The sequence below is a fragment of the Peromyscus californicus genome, unplaced genomic scaffold, assembly GCF_007827085.1.
Source record: "Peromyscus californicus insignis strain IS unplaced genomic scaffold, ASM782708v3 Scaffold_18__1_contigs__length_77618521, whole genome shotgun sequence".
NCBI lineage: Eukaryota > Metazoa > Chordata > Mammalia > Rodentia > Cricetidae > Peromyscus > Peromyscus californicus.
Genome location: NW_026294480.1, coordinates 25,466,528 through 25,481,013, shown reverse-complemented (window position 1 = coordinate 25,481,013; position 14,486 = coordinate 25,466,528). Strand labels below are relative to the sequence as shown.

General features: G+C 43.4%; 1 protein-coding gene across 4 annotated transcripts in view; it reads left to right on the top strand.

Moving 5' to 3' along the window:
- The window catches only part of Drosha (drosha ribonuclease III), a 119,914-nt gene that overhangs the window by 55,729 nt on the left and 49,699 nt on the right, over positions 1 to 14,486 (top strand). For 3 of the 4 annotated variants that reach the window (XM_052743088.1, XM_052743090.1, XM_052743087.1), the window contains 4 exons: positions 2,030 to 2,199; positions 5,982 to 6,106; positions 7,681 to 7,780; positions 10,453 to 10,560. In XM_052743088.1, coding sequence (XP_052599048.1) covers positions 2,030 to 2,199; positions 5,982 to 6,106; positions 7,681 to 7,780; positions 10,453 to 10,560 — 503 coding nt within the window. The remainder of the gene's footprint in view (positions 1 to 2,029; positions 2,200 to 5,981; positions 6,107 to 7,680; positions 7,781 to 10,452; positions 10,561 to 14,486) is intronic. The other variant, XM_052743089.1, reaches the window with a different exon arrangement.

Sequence of the window (14,486 nt, the reverse complement as noted above, 5' to 3'; positions counted from 1 at the left end):
TTGGCCTGTGGGCACGTCTGTGCGTGATTGTCTTGTTTATGTTAATTCGTGTGAGAAGACCTGACCTAAGAGTCGGCGGCGCCGTTCCTGAGTCCTGGACTGTGTAGAAAGGAGGAAGCTGAGCACCAGCAGAGGTGCTGGTCGGTCTCCCGCGGCTCTTGACTGTGGCTCTGGTGTGACTGGCTGTTCTGAGTTCCTGCAGCTGTGGCTTGCCCAGAATGAACTGTAACCTGCGGAGCTGTGAGCTAAAGGCGGCCCCTTCTCCCCTAAGTTGCTCTTGTCAGGGTATTTATTTTACCACAGCAACAGGGAAGGACATTGGGATGCTCTGTAGCCGCATGGTGGGTGGTAGCTGCATGGTGGGTGGGCTCTTCTTTAAAGTTTTTGTTTTTGGATTTGTTTCAGTGCTGAGGGTAAACCCAGAGCCTTACCCATGCCCGGGAAGACCTCTGCCACTGAGCGTATCTTCAGTCCGTTTATTTTGTATATCTCTTCAAGGATGCCTTCTCTGACTAGACTATCCTAGAGTGTGTGTGGTGTGTATGTGTGTGTGTGTGTTACCATGTGTTGTTGTGTAGCACAGGCTGGCCTCAAATTCACAGTCTTCTTGCCTGAGCCTGCTGAGTGCTGAGATCACAGGCATGTGCTATCGTGCCTGTCTCCTTGATGATCCTCTCTGCCCTTTCGCACGCAGGTTGTCCTTCAGTAGCTCATCTTGTCCTGACCTATTATATAGCTGCTTTTAAATGTCTGTTCCTTTCCACTGGGCTGTAAGCTTTCGGGGGAGGTACAGGACTTAGCTGTTTGGATCACTGATGATGTTCCCAGGATCTCTAGAACGGTGTCTGCCAGCGACAAGTGTTCAGGAAATGCCAACTGTGTGGATATTTATGAGGAGGAATGGATGTCGACTTAGTCAGTGGTGACAGTGTTCAGTTCAGAGCAACACCTGAGGTAGAGATTTGATCTTGATTCTTTCAAGTGTGTTGGCCCATCAAGGGTCTTAGCCACCCCCAGCTGTGCAGTCTTTATCCCCTTGGGTTTTCTACCCACCAGATGCCTAGGTGCCAGGAATTCCTCTGACCCAAGCAGGGTTTTCTTGCTCCTTTTGGCCACTCGGTGTTTGGCTTGATCCTTGCTTATAACACAGCTCATGTTTGAGGGGAGGGTAGTAATTGTCCTCTCAGGAACAATCTTCCAAGTTCCCAGGAAGGCTTTTGTCCTTTTGGGTGGGGGTAGGCAAAGAAAAGTAGTCCAAGATGTGCAACCCATGTCGGTTATGAAGCTAAATCCAAAGAGGAGGCAGAAACCTCAGCCCCCGTCTTGGGGCCCACACGAGCCGCATGTCTTTCATTTATAAAGTACAGATTGCTCTTTCCCGAGCTATTTTAATGGCGTCTTTTGTTGCTTTCCACCCTGTGTACTTGTAAACCTCCGACAGTTGGTATTTTATCCTTACACTAACTCCATAATGGTCTTCTGTAATATTAGTGCAGGCTCTTCAGCTCCGTTCGTCATGGCAGGTGCAGCACATTAGCACCCTCAAATTAGATCATAATGCAACAATATCTTATTGAAAACATCTATAAATATCTCATAAAGCTTAGAATTTCCCTAAGACAGTAACATCGCCTCTGAAAAGCTTTCATCTGTTACCCTACAAAGAATGATAAAATATTTAGACATAACATGATTCTGTTTATTACAAAGTGTGGTTTCTTATGCTAGGTTACTTTAAATTTATTTAGGCAAACACCTTTTTTGGTATTCATACTTCACCAATAAAGCCTTTATCATTTATAATGTTGTTGTTCCCATTTTGGTAGATGAGATGGTTTATGAGCACTGTTCATCAGTGAGACAAATGGTGTTCGTAGGATTTGGCACCTGGCTGAACCATGTAAATTTTGAAGTCCTGTTGTATATGTGCTCTTCTACAGCCGTTGTCTTGTTTTACCGTGGTGAGTTGATGATTTGCTGTTAACTGAGCAGCTTTATCCCTCTCCCGCCCCCTGTGTTCTCACCCAAGACGGAGGCAAAGAAGTGCTGTCCATGCACCAGATTCTTCTGTACCTGCTGCGGTGTAGCAAAGCTCTGGTACCGGAGGAGGAGATTGCTAACATGCTCCAGTGGGAGGAGCTTGAGTGGCAGAAGTACGCCGAAGAGTGCAAAGGCATGATTGTCACCAACCCTGGCACGGTAAGTCCTGTTGCTTAAGCAGCATCCTTCTTTGGATGCTCCACACAGACAGTAAGAGTGTGGAACTGTTCTGAGTACCGTGGTTTCTTGTCCTCTGGGTAATTTTTCCCTAAGTGTTTAGTAAATAAGAAAAATACTAGAATTTGGGCGTATTTAGTGAGTTCATCTGACTAGTATGTTTATTCTGCCTGAAGATGTGTACTTTCAAGGCCTTCAGTGTACATTTCAAATTTCCCCCCAGGAGAATTATATGAGAATACTCATTCCTTTGTACTGCTCATACTAGCTTCAAAATAAAAACCCTTGCCAGTTTGATAGTGGAGGATATTTAGTTTTTTGCCTAGTTTTATATTTATTTTAGTTTCTAGTGAAAATTCATATTTTAAATGCTTTTTGTCAATTCATGTTTTTTAAAAATAAATTCCCTGTTAATACCCATTATTTGATTTTTATTTTCTGGTACTTATCCTTTCTTTATTGATCATTTGTGGTAAAGATAGTACTTTTTTCAGTCAGTGCCTCACTGCGGCTTAGGCTGCCCTGGAACAATGCACTGCATAGCTCCTGCAGCCTTTTTCCTGATGTTACAGCCTCCTAAGTGCTCGAGTTCAGTCACTTCCTAAGTCCTGAGCTCAGTCCTGCTTCAGCCTCCTGAGTGCTAGACAAAGGTTTGAACTACCACACCAGGCTTCCAATGTTAATTTATAAATTAAAAATTAGAAAATAAATAGCTCTTATATAAAACATGGCATTGTTTTGTATTACATCAAATGATTTTTCCTTTGTTTCCTAAAACAATTATATGTTGGCATTTTATCAGGATCAATTTTTGCAGAAAGTGTGTGTGTGTGTGTGTGTGTGTGTGTGTGTGTGTGTGTGTGTGTGCACGCGCACGCGCGCTTGCACGCACGCGCGCATGAGAGAGAGAGTGTGTGTGAATGTGTATATATGTGTGTATACAAGTGTGTGCGCACGCACACGCGCACATGCATCTGTTTTGCCAGGTATGATGATGTATGTAGTCTCAACTGGGAGATTGCGGGAGGTGGATTGTGAGTTTCAGACTAGCCTGGGCTAAGTATTAAGTTTATGACCACGTAAGGCTGCATCGTGACACCTTGTCTCAGTAAACAAAATACAAAAACTCAGATAAAGAGACAGTGAATTGTTTAGACAAAGCTTTTTTGTTGTTTTTATTTAATTGTCTTAATTGATAAATTGTAAACTCTGCTGTACTTTTTATATAGCATGGTAGTAGTACCTGAACAAATATTTCAGATAATAAAATTCCAAGTAAAATTGTTTAGTAAAAATGTATTTATCCAAAAATTTAATTAAAACTAGAAAAGTAAAACAAATGTTTGCTGCTACATTGTAAAATCCACAAAATTAATAAAGTATCTTTAAAAAGGAAAACAAATAGCACTGTGTATGACGATGAATCTTCCTTTTCTTTAAACAGGTGCCTATATTTTCATTTCTCCTGACCATTTTAGAGCTGAATCAGAGTGGGCGATGGTAGGATGCGGAGTGTGCCCTGTTCTGTAGTGGTCTCTGGAAGCACGCCACCCTGGGCTTCTTTCGTGGGATGGTTCAGCTTCCCGGAAACCCGCCCATCAGTTGGAAGCCTTTGAAAAAAATTAAGAATGCTCTGACTGATCATTGCCTGTGTTGTAGACAGTGGGCCCAGGAAGCCACAGTTTAAAAAAGTCTCTGGTGCTTCTGGTTTTTCCTGGTTTGTTTTGATGTATGGATGTAGGTCACTTACCTGTCACCCAGCCTTCATGCAGCTGGTTTATTGGTGAACCACTGTGAGAGCCACAGCTGGCGAAGCTTGTCTGTGAGGCAAGCAGCCCGTATTGAGTGTTTGGTTAGCAGCCCATGCACGGAAACCTTTGGTTTTTGCAGAGATCAGTGTGCTACAAATGCTACCGTGAAAACTCACAGGAATGAAGAGGTTGTGTTATCATTGGTGTGATTAATGTATATCCTTGAGATGGTGAAAGGCTTGTCTTTGTAGCTAGTGAAGGAAACCAGACTAGTCAAGTAAAAGGCTTATATTAGAAAATAATCAGCAACAGACTAGGAAAGAAAATGTAGCTGTTTGGCTTAGGGACATGATGGTGAATAACTCAGTTATTTCTCACTATTTATGCAAAGATAGTTTATTGTCATAGAAGCAGCTTTTCATTACGTACTCTCCAGAAGGATGCGTGTTACTCACAGGACAAAGGAGGCGCGACACTGCATTTCATCCTGGACAGTACCCGTTTTGAAAGATTGCCTGGTGACAAGGACATTGGGGAATTGATTAAGTTTTTCAAGCCATTATGGTCACATTAAATACTTTCTTGCTGCAGACTTAAAATAATTAATGTCCCTCCCTGACAGTTTTGCCTCTGCCTGAGAACACTTTGGTCATTAGTGAAAATGCTTTAAATTCTTACAGAGAGATGGGATGATAGATTTGTAGGCTGTAGCCAAAGTCTTGAATTTACTTCTTTCCCCAATGCACTAGTCTCATAATTTAGAAGTGATTTTTAATTTTTAAAAACTCTTTTTTGGTAGTTTGAGCCAAGGTTTTATGAGCCCAGACTGGCCTTAGACTCCTGATTCTTCCTGTTTCCACTTCCCAGTGCTGGGGTTCTATGTCTCTGTATCATACATGACTTCGAAGGATACTTTAGGTTTTTGGTTGTTTTTTAAATGATACCGTGTTATGTTGCTGAGGTTAGTCTTGAATGATTAGGCTCAAGTTCTCTTCCTACCTCAGCCACTTGAGTAGCTGCAAGTGTAGGAACACACTACCTCTGTAGTGGTACTATGTAGTAGTAGTATGATACAGAAATAACTCATGAGCATTCTTTGTACAGTTTTTGTAAAAGCACAACATGGCACTTTATGCCCAAACAAAACATGGCATGTTTCTACTGTTAATGTGCATTCATGTAATTTTATGTTTAGGTTACCTGTGGTCAAAATCATCTCATTTTGGATGTTTGAGAACAAAGACCATTTTCTCAAGCTCGTAGTGAGATTTTTATTTTTAAGTGACATACATTTTTTTGAAATTTGACATTATTTTTTAACAATGCCAATGAATTTCTACAAATCTGCAGCTGGCTGGGCAGGCTGGGAACCTACAGGTAGGAAGCACCTTGTCCAACCTCCACTTCCAGGGGAATCCAGGACCTTCTGACCTCAGGGTACCAGGCATGCACATGGTACACATACATGCATATGTATGAAGCACTCATATATGTAAAATAAATCAATCTTAGAGAGAGAAAGCCAGCTGTCTGTTGTATGGACTTAAGGATTATAAATGTACACTGAAATCTAGTGGAGAATTTAAATAGAGGCATCTGTCCTGAAAAGCAGTGTGTTAGTCATTTGACTATGATATTACAACAGACTAAGCCTGAACATCTTTCCTGTGATGCCGAACGCTTCCCCTGTGCTTGGAAGAAGTTAAGCAAAAGTTCTGTCTGCCCAGGCATCCTTTTAAAAGTTCAATTCTTAAAGGTTTCTGTGTAGATTACAAAACAGAACAAAAGATAAAATCACTGCTCATTATGCCAAATGGCAAAGACTTGCAGGGATGACATTCTAGTATTTACATAGTAGAGTTTTTACATGGTATAGTTGCTGTGCCGTCTTCTGTTTGGAGATGAAGGTTTCCTAGAAAAATAATCCGATTAATCCCTTTCCTACTTGGGTTAAAGTCAGTGTCTCAAGACTTCCTATGGGAATAAATGATCTTGATATTCTTTTCTCCCCAGAAACCAAGCTCTGTCCGCATTGATCAACTGGATCGTGAGCAGTTCAACCCCGATGTCATTACTTTCCCAATTATCGTCCACTTTGGGATACGCCCTGCACAGTTGAGTTATGCAGGAGACCCACAGTAAGATATTTCTCAGTGTTTGTCTTGGCCAATTTCACCTTCTACTAACAACTGAATTAGCAGAGGAGTACCTTTAGTGGACATCTTCCTTTTAAAAGTTAAGACTTGAAACGAACCATGTTTCCAAATTTACAAATTAAGTTCTGGTAGCTTGTGAGGAATGAGTTTCTTTACACATTTGACTGCAGTAAATTACTCAGTAGATTATCCCTGACAGTCTTGTCACCAAGAGTCCTGCATGGATTTCAACTCTAGGGAGCTTCTCCTTTATTTATCGTTATGATATTTACTCATTTTTGTTGGGCAATTTTTAATTTGCTTGGTGCCCTTACGGAAAGTAGCACTATATTGGTTCCTACCATGGGGGTATTTGTAAAATTCCAGACAGAGTCAGGGTTGTGTGGGATGTAGGAATTGTATATTCCTACTCTTAGAATTCATATTGCTTTGCAGATGTGGGCTTTTCCAACTGGCACATTAATATTTTTCTGGGAGAAGATGAGAGGATATGTGGGAATGGAGATAGATAGGACCATTATATTTTTCAGGTGTGTTTGGATTTCCTACCTTTTAGACAAATAAACAATTTCCTGACTTAATTAAAAACAAACAAACAAAAAAAAGAACTCGTAATGGGAGAAAGGGCATGGGAGATTTTCAGTTCGTAACTGCAGTTCTGGCTGACGTATATTAGAAGAGGCTAAAGGGTTTTGTTCTTTTTTTTCCCTCTTTGGATAAAAGTATGAAGCAGTGAACCAGGCCCTGTGTAAGTACTTCTTTCTTTCCTCCATTCTCTAAAAACTGTTGAAAAAGGAGAGAGGCCCAGCGCAGGCCAGGCAAGGAGCAGGGTCAACAGGGCAGGAAATCTTTGGCAAATCCCTTCTTGTCAGAAAAATGTTAGTAGAATGTGATTAGGCTCTGTCAACTCTCACGGCAGGACTGTGAACTGATACAGGGCTACATAGTCTGCATTCCCTGACCACTTTGCCAGTATCTGTTAGACTGAGCCCAGCTTACCGTGAACTTGGGTGCAGCAGATATGCTGATTTTTAGTATGGTAAATACAAAGTGTGCATACCCTTTGTCTCTCCCCGCCCCCTCCCGCTGAAAAATTGAATCACTTGTGTGGCTTGAGCATCAGCACTAATGGGTTCTCCATTCTAGTGCTCTTGAACTGACCATCCCTATTTTAAGAAAGGGATTTTTTTTTTCTCATAAAAGATATATTTTAAATGTAAGCAAACACTTCCCGTATAAGGAGTAACACTGAGAAATGGAACCGGATTCCGTAGCCTGAAGTGGTTTTGTGTGTCTTCTGTGGAGTTGATTCCGGAGACTCCTCCATTTAATCTAAAGGAGCCTTCAAGTCACGTAACCACAGGCCCCAGGGGGCACCTGGTCACCCAGTCCCTGAACTCTCAAACCACGTGTTTCTTTAGGATGAGCGTTTTCTGCCACCAGAGTATTTAAAGGAATGTACGTGTGAATGAGCAGGCTTCTTAGAGTAGCTGGTTTTATTTTCGCTGTAGACTTGCCTTCTCTTTGTCTAAGATGACCATCTGTCCTTTTCCTAGGTACCAAAAATTATGGAAAAGTTATGTGAAACTTCGCCACCTCCTGGCAAATAGTCCCAAAGTCAAACAAACCGACAAACAGAAGCTGGCGCAGAGGGAGGTAGGTATTGAACCCGCCCCTTGATGACTGACCTTGGCGCACGACCAACCGTGGTGCATGCTGGATTTTTTTCCAGATTGGTGTATTAATTACACTTTAGTTCCAGATAAGATGACAAAATAGATTTTAAACAAGTAGAGTTACTTCTTTCCCTCTTCTGGTATATTGATTCCTTTTTAAAAACCCTTCAGTATTTAAAGAGGCATTTTTTTAACTTGAGAATTTCATACACACATACAATGTTTTTATCCAGTCCACTTTAGTCCCTCCACTGTAGCTGCTCCCAGATCCTTCTCTCCAGCACTCCCTTGTAACTCCACATACCCTTGTTTTGTAAGTACTGGGCCTGGTTGGTGTTGCTGGTACGTGCATGGGTGTAGGCCGTCCATTGGAGCACATTTTTACCCTTAAGAAGGCCAGTTTCCTAGGAGATCACTGTCTTGAATCACATGTCTGTTGTTTGTTTTGGTATTGGTGACTGAACCAGGGACTTGGGCACTTGCATGCAAGGTGAGCACCCTACTACTGAGCTACACCTCAGATTATAAATATGCCTTCTGAAGAAATAGAAAAAGCTTAAAATTTGTAAATCAACCTTTGTCCCTAATTTGATATTGCATAACATTGGATCTTAGATTTGGGGGGTGTTATGGTTGTAAAAGACCATCCTCCCATAATTCTGTAAAGTTTGATATCTCACATCCCATGTTGTTTACTAATGAGTAGTAATATCCTCTACATTCCAGAATTCTGTTTTAAGTTTACATGTTGCGAATACATTTAGAATGAACACAAACTTCTAAGTGAGGTTTTATTCTGCTGTAGGTAGTACAAGGCTTAGAAGCTTGGAAAAGATGTGAATTCTGGCTTTGTAGCTTCCTGTGACTTGAGTCAGTCAGAGTCTTTATAAAGAAAGGTCCTAAGGGCTGGCTGTACGCCCTACTGTGTACCCAAGGCGCCAAGGCTGAGGGCTGGCTGCATGCCTACTGTGTACTCAAGGCCCTAAGGTCGAGGGCTGGCTGTACGCCCTACTGTGTACCCAAGGCACTAAGGCTGAGGGCTAGCTGCATACCTACTGTGTACCCAAGGCGCTAAGGCTGAGGGCTGGCTGCATGCCTACTGTATACCCAAGGCACTAAGGCTGAGGGCTGGCTGCATGCCTACTGTGTACTCAAGGCCCTAAGGCCGAGGGCTGGCTGTACGCCCTACTGTGTACCCAAGGCACTAAGGCTGAGGGCTGGCTGTACGCCCTACTGTGTACCCAAGGCGCTAAGGCTGAGGGCTGGCTGTACGCCCTACTGTGTACCCAAGGCACTAAGGCTGAGGGCTGGCTGCATGCCTACTGTGTACTCAAGGCCCTAAGGCTGAGGGCTGGCTGCATGCCTACTGTGTACCCAAGGCACTAAGGCTAAGGGCTGGCTGTACGCCCTACTGTGTACCCAAGGCACTAAGGCACTAAGGTCTGGCTGCATGCCTACTGTATACCCAAGACCCTAAGGCTGAGGGCTGGCTGTACACCCTACTGTGTACCCAAGGCCCTAAAGCTGAGGGCTGGCTGTACATCCTACTGTGTACCCAAGGCACTAAGGCTGAGGGCTGGCTGCATGCCTACTGTGTACCCAAGGCACTAAGGCTGAGGGCTGGCTGCAGGCCCTACTATATACTTAAGGCAAAAGGTGTTTGTGTGGACTTCTGAACTGTGTCACTGAAAACCCCTCTCCTGGTATGTGGCCTATAGTAGGAACTTAATGATGGAGGTGGTGGTAGTTACTGTTTTCTTTATATTCAATTCCTGGGATTTTTATGAAATTGCATGTTTCCAAATACAATTTTTTGTACATGAAGGGTAGTGAAAAGGAAGACTTAAGCTCTGATTGTGTCTCATGGGTGAGGTTTGAGGCCATTGTCTTTACTTTCCCCCCTCTATTCTTCCAATGGAGTCTCATTTTATAGCCCGGATTGTACTCACATTTGCAGTCATCATGCTGACAGCCTTGTGAGTTCTAGAGTTATTGGTGTGCGCCATTGTGCTATCCGTTTTCACTTGCCCCCGCCCCTTCTAACATGTCCCCCTGCATCAAGAGTGTAAGGGTTGTGCAGACTCGGCAACTTTTAGAATCACGTAGGTATCAGATTGATTATCTTTCTTAAATGGAAATGCTTAATATGAGGCATGATATAAATATACTTTTTACATGATGATTTCAGATCCCAACCTATATATTGCTTCTCATTTGTAAAAGCATATTTTGTTCAAACATGCTGGGTTAGTAAGATTTAGTTCAGGGCTGGGCGGTGGTGGCGCACGCCTTTAATCCCAGCACTCGGGAGGCAGAGGCAGGCGGATCTCTGTGAGTTCGAGGCCAGCCTGGGCTACCAAGCAAGTTCCAGGAAAGACGCAAAGCTACACAGAGAAACCCTGTCTCGAAAAACCAAAAAAAAAAGATTTAGTTTAGGATTTTTGTCATGTGGTTAATAGGAAGGATTGCTTAGTACTAGAACACCTCCCCACTTGGCCTTCATCTCAAGTATAATATTCTCCTTTTGCATAAGGAAGGTGTAGTGTCTGAGTGTAAGGAAAACATTGAGTGACTCTTTGTTTTCTAATGCTTGACACGTGGCCTCGTGTGGCGTCCGTACTGCTGGGTTACTCAGGATGAGCTCTTTTCTAGGAAGCACTCCAGAAAATCCGACAGAAGAACACAATGCGACGAGAAGTGACTGTGGAGCTGAGTAGCCAAGGCTTCTGGAAGACTGGCATCCGCTCTGACGTCTGCCAGGTGAGGGCGCTGCTCTGAAATCACGTATGCCCACACATCTCTTCCTCACAGGCGTCGGCCGCGAGCTTTTTTCTAATTGAGAAGTTGCTGTGGATTACGCCCTGACGGGAAGTGGAATACCAAACACAGGCTTCTTTCCAGCTGTTCGGGTTTGTTCTTACCTTCTGTAGCGGTGCTGTGTGTGCTGTGGAGGTGCAGTAGGGAGGAACACAGGTGTCTCTTCGGGTGGAGAGCAGTCAGTCGGCTTCCAGATGTATCTCTCCGCTGCAGCACGTGTCTAGATACTTGTGCAAGAGTCCAGCAGCCGTCCAGATGATAGTCATCAGAAGTTTGCCAGGTTTCTGGACCAGTGACTCAGATTTTGCATAGAGAGCTGAAGGCTTTTTCATATTTGGCAATGACTGTACTTTTTCCTTGAGGTGAACGTAATAGAAAACATGTCTGCTGCTTTTATCAATGACTCATTAGTAATCATTCTTTTTTCTTTTCTTTCTTTTTGGTTTTTTGAGACAGGGTTTCTCTGTGTAGTCTTGGCGGTCCTGGAACTCACTCTGTAGACCAGGCTGGCCTCGAACTCACAAGAGATCTGCCTGCCTCTGCCTCCCAAGTGCTGGGATTAAAAGTGTGCGCCGCCTCCACCCGGCTACCATTATCTATTTTGTAGTTGAAATTTACACCAGCTTTGATGTCCCACCAAAGCAGCATGCTCTGGCTTTTCCCTTGATTTATGTGTCATGGGTGGTGTTGGTTAGAGTGTGAGAAGGGAAGGGAAGGAATGAGGGCAGGCAGTACCGTTTGCTTCATTCAGCCCTTTACAGGAAATACTTCATGCTTCCACATCTGTCTAACGGTAGCTGTATTTTAATAAGTTCAGGTATATACTTGTAGGTATTCATTTTACTATAATGAATTAAAGAGTTCATCTTGCCATTTAATTCTGTTGAACAGTGGAATTTATTCAATTGTCAAGTGTTATTAAATGATTAATATTCTGAATGATAGTCAAAATTAACTAATTTTTTTTTTGATTGTTTGTTTTGGGTTTTTGTTTTTTGGTTTTTCGAGATAGGGTTTCTCTGAATAGCCCTGGCTGTCCTAGAACTAGCTCTGTAGATCAGGCTGGCCTTGAACTCACAGAAATCCACCAAAGGTGTGCGCCACCATGCTCGACTGAAACTAATTTTGCATTAAGATGAACTTAATTATGAATTATTGATGTAGTAGACAGTTGGAAGTAGTTGGAGGACAGTCAGCTTTTAGCTGCTGACCGTATTTCCTGTTCTGGATTACGTGCACTGCACCTCTGCCCAGCATGACCACATTTCTGACTGTAGTGCTTTGAGGTGCAGTTATCTGTCTTGCTTTCATTCTCCCTCAACTGTGTGACGTCATCTAATCACTAAGTTTTGTGGTTGGTAGTCATTCTCCAGAACCAAACACAGTGTTGTGAGAGGACGTCATTGACTATGAGCAGACTGGTGTGCCGGCCACTAAAAAACAGTTGACCTCAGTGGCAGCTCTCAGTTGATTGAGAATCAGGAACTGCTTGGGTTTGAGTGTTGAACGTAGTGGCAGCGTGCTTAACCCTAGGTTTGATCTCCAGCACCACGGGGAAATCCTGAGAATGTGATACCTTGAGAACTGGAGCCGGAAGAGACCTTTGAGGCTTTCAGTTTGAGTGGCTTTGCTCTTCTTCCTTTCCTTTTAAAATGCATTTTATTTTATGTGTATGAGTGCTCCGCCTGCCTGTATGCGTGTGCGCTGCGTGCACACCTGGTGTCCACGGAGGTCAGAAAAGAGGAGTGTCAGAATCCCTGGAATTGGAGTTGCAGAGGGATGGTTGTGAGCCCCCCCCCGTATGCGTGCTGGGAGCTAAGCTCAGGCCCTCTCCGAGAACAGCAGGTGCTCCTAACTGCCGAGATCTCTCTAGCCCCATAACCAGTGGTTTTTAAACTTACATTTTTTTGGTTCAATCAAAGTATGTTTTCAATCGAAATTTACGGAGAGCCCATTTGTGACAAGATCCAGATGGCTGATGGATGGTGAGTGCTCATGCTTACCTGGTTTATAAACACGCTTTAAAGCTTTGGGCCCCTCCTTAAAAATAAAGTTATCATTGGAAATAGCCACTGCTTGTTCTTCCTGAATCTGATTGACATGGTGCCCTTAGCTCATGTTCGTTCTTGCTTTGTCTATTTGTCTGTTTTTCGAGACAGGGTTTCTCTGTGTAGCTTTGGGGCCTTTCCTGAAACTCACTCTGTAGCCCAGGCTGGCCTCGAACTCACAGAGATCCGCCTGCCTCTGCCTCCCGAGTGCTGGGATTAAAGGTGTGTGCCACCTCTGCCTGGCTTTATGTGAGACTTTATGATGATTGTTCTCTGTAGCTCTGTAAGTTTTTTAAATGGGTTAAATTAGGCAAAATAAGTGAACTATTTCCCTGTACATTCTGGATGGAAGTAGAATAGATTGTTGTGGTTCTTGAACATCCGTTTTTGCAGACTGTCCCCACCCCGTGCTGGGTCTACCTTCTCTGCTCCCTGCTACGTGTTCATTAGGCCTCATCATGTGACCCTGTGTTGTCTACCACCCCCCTACCCCCTTCACCCCCCGCCCCTTCCCACATGTTTCTTGTTACGTAAGGAGCTTCTGGACCAGGTTCGAGAGTGCAGGGCACGGTTGCTCCAGCACCATTCGTCTGTCCTTGTCCTGGGCAAGAACTAAGTTTGCGTAGCCCGCCCTGTTTTGCTCATATTTACCAGTGAACACACACTGCTAATCTGTGGGTTCCTCAGTCTTTGGGCTGTCAAAACATAGCCATTCTCCTTTTCTCTCCCTTAGATACTGACATCACTATAGTTCTGAATCCCTGTGCACTGCTCTTGGTCGGGGATCTTTGATTTTGGTAGTCTGTTTTTTTCACCTTTGTGTTTTAATCTTTAAAAAATTTTATACATGTATACAATGGTTAATGGTTATATCCACCCCCCATCCCATCCCTCTAGCCCCACCCCCCAGTCTCTTTCCCGTCTCCTTTCCAGCTTTATGCCTCTTCCTTTCCTTTTTCTTTTTTGATAGTGAATGAAGTCCAGTTAGTACACACGTGTGTGGGGTCATCTACTAGGACATGAGGCCCTCACCAGTGGCTTAGGCTCCCCTCCCCCAAGGAAACATGACCTTCTACCAGCGTCCATTAACTCCATTAGCTCCTCACCTAGGTGTAGGGGCATCAGGAGCCTGACCCGCAGGTCAGTTAGAATTTGAAAAGTATACATTGCTGTTTTCTCACAATATTTCAAAGGGGCTTTCTTCTTCTTCTTCTTCTTCTTCTTCTCCCTCTCTCTTTCTTCCCTCTCTCTCTCTCTCTCTCTCTCTCTCTCTCTCTCTCTCACACACACACACACACACACACACACACACACACACACACACTTATCATGGATTAAGAGGAAAGTGAAGATACCTGGTGATTGTAATTTAACACTGAGCTGTCCACACAAGCTCTCTTGAGCTTCCTACAGTTTAAGTGGCTGGAAATGGTGTTATATTGACTGCATGCTTTGTGTTCAGATTATCGTATTTTTAAATACTGGAATTATAAAAACAAAATTGACAAAGTGCCAATAATGTATATCATAATGGCATGTCTCTTATGCCCTTGTTGAAAACCTTGGTGTTCATCTTTTTTATTTTCCACAGCACAGGGAGGCCGTGCACACATAGGTACTCGGTGGATGCTTTACTCAATTGCACTGGCAAGCAAGACTTTCTGTAGCTTAGATCCTATTGGCAGAAGTAGTGTTTCTTTTTAAGTGAATAACATAAGACTGATGTCTACTGTAGCTTCACGTAGACCCGTTTTTATGTGTATTTTTAATAATGCCAGCTTAAAATACTTCAGAGAGCAGAATGAAAAGCATATGTCAATC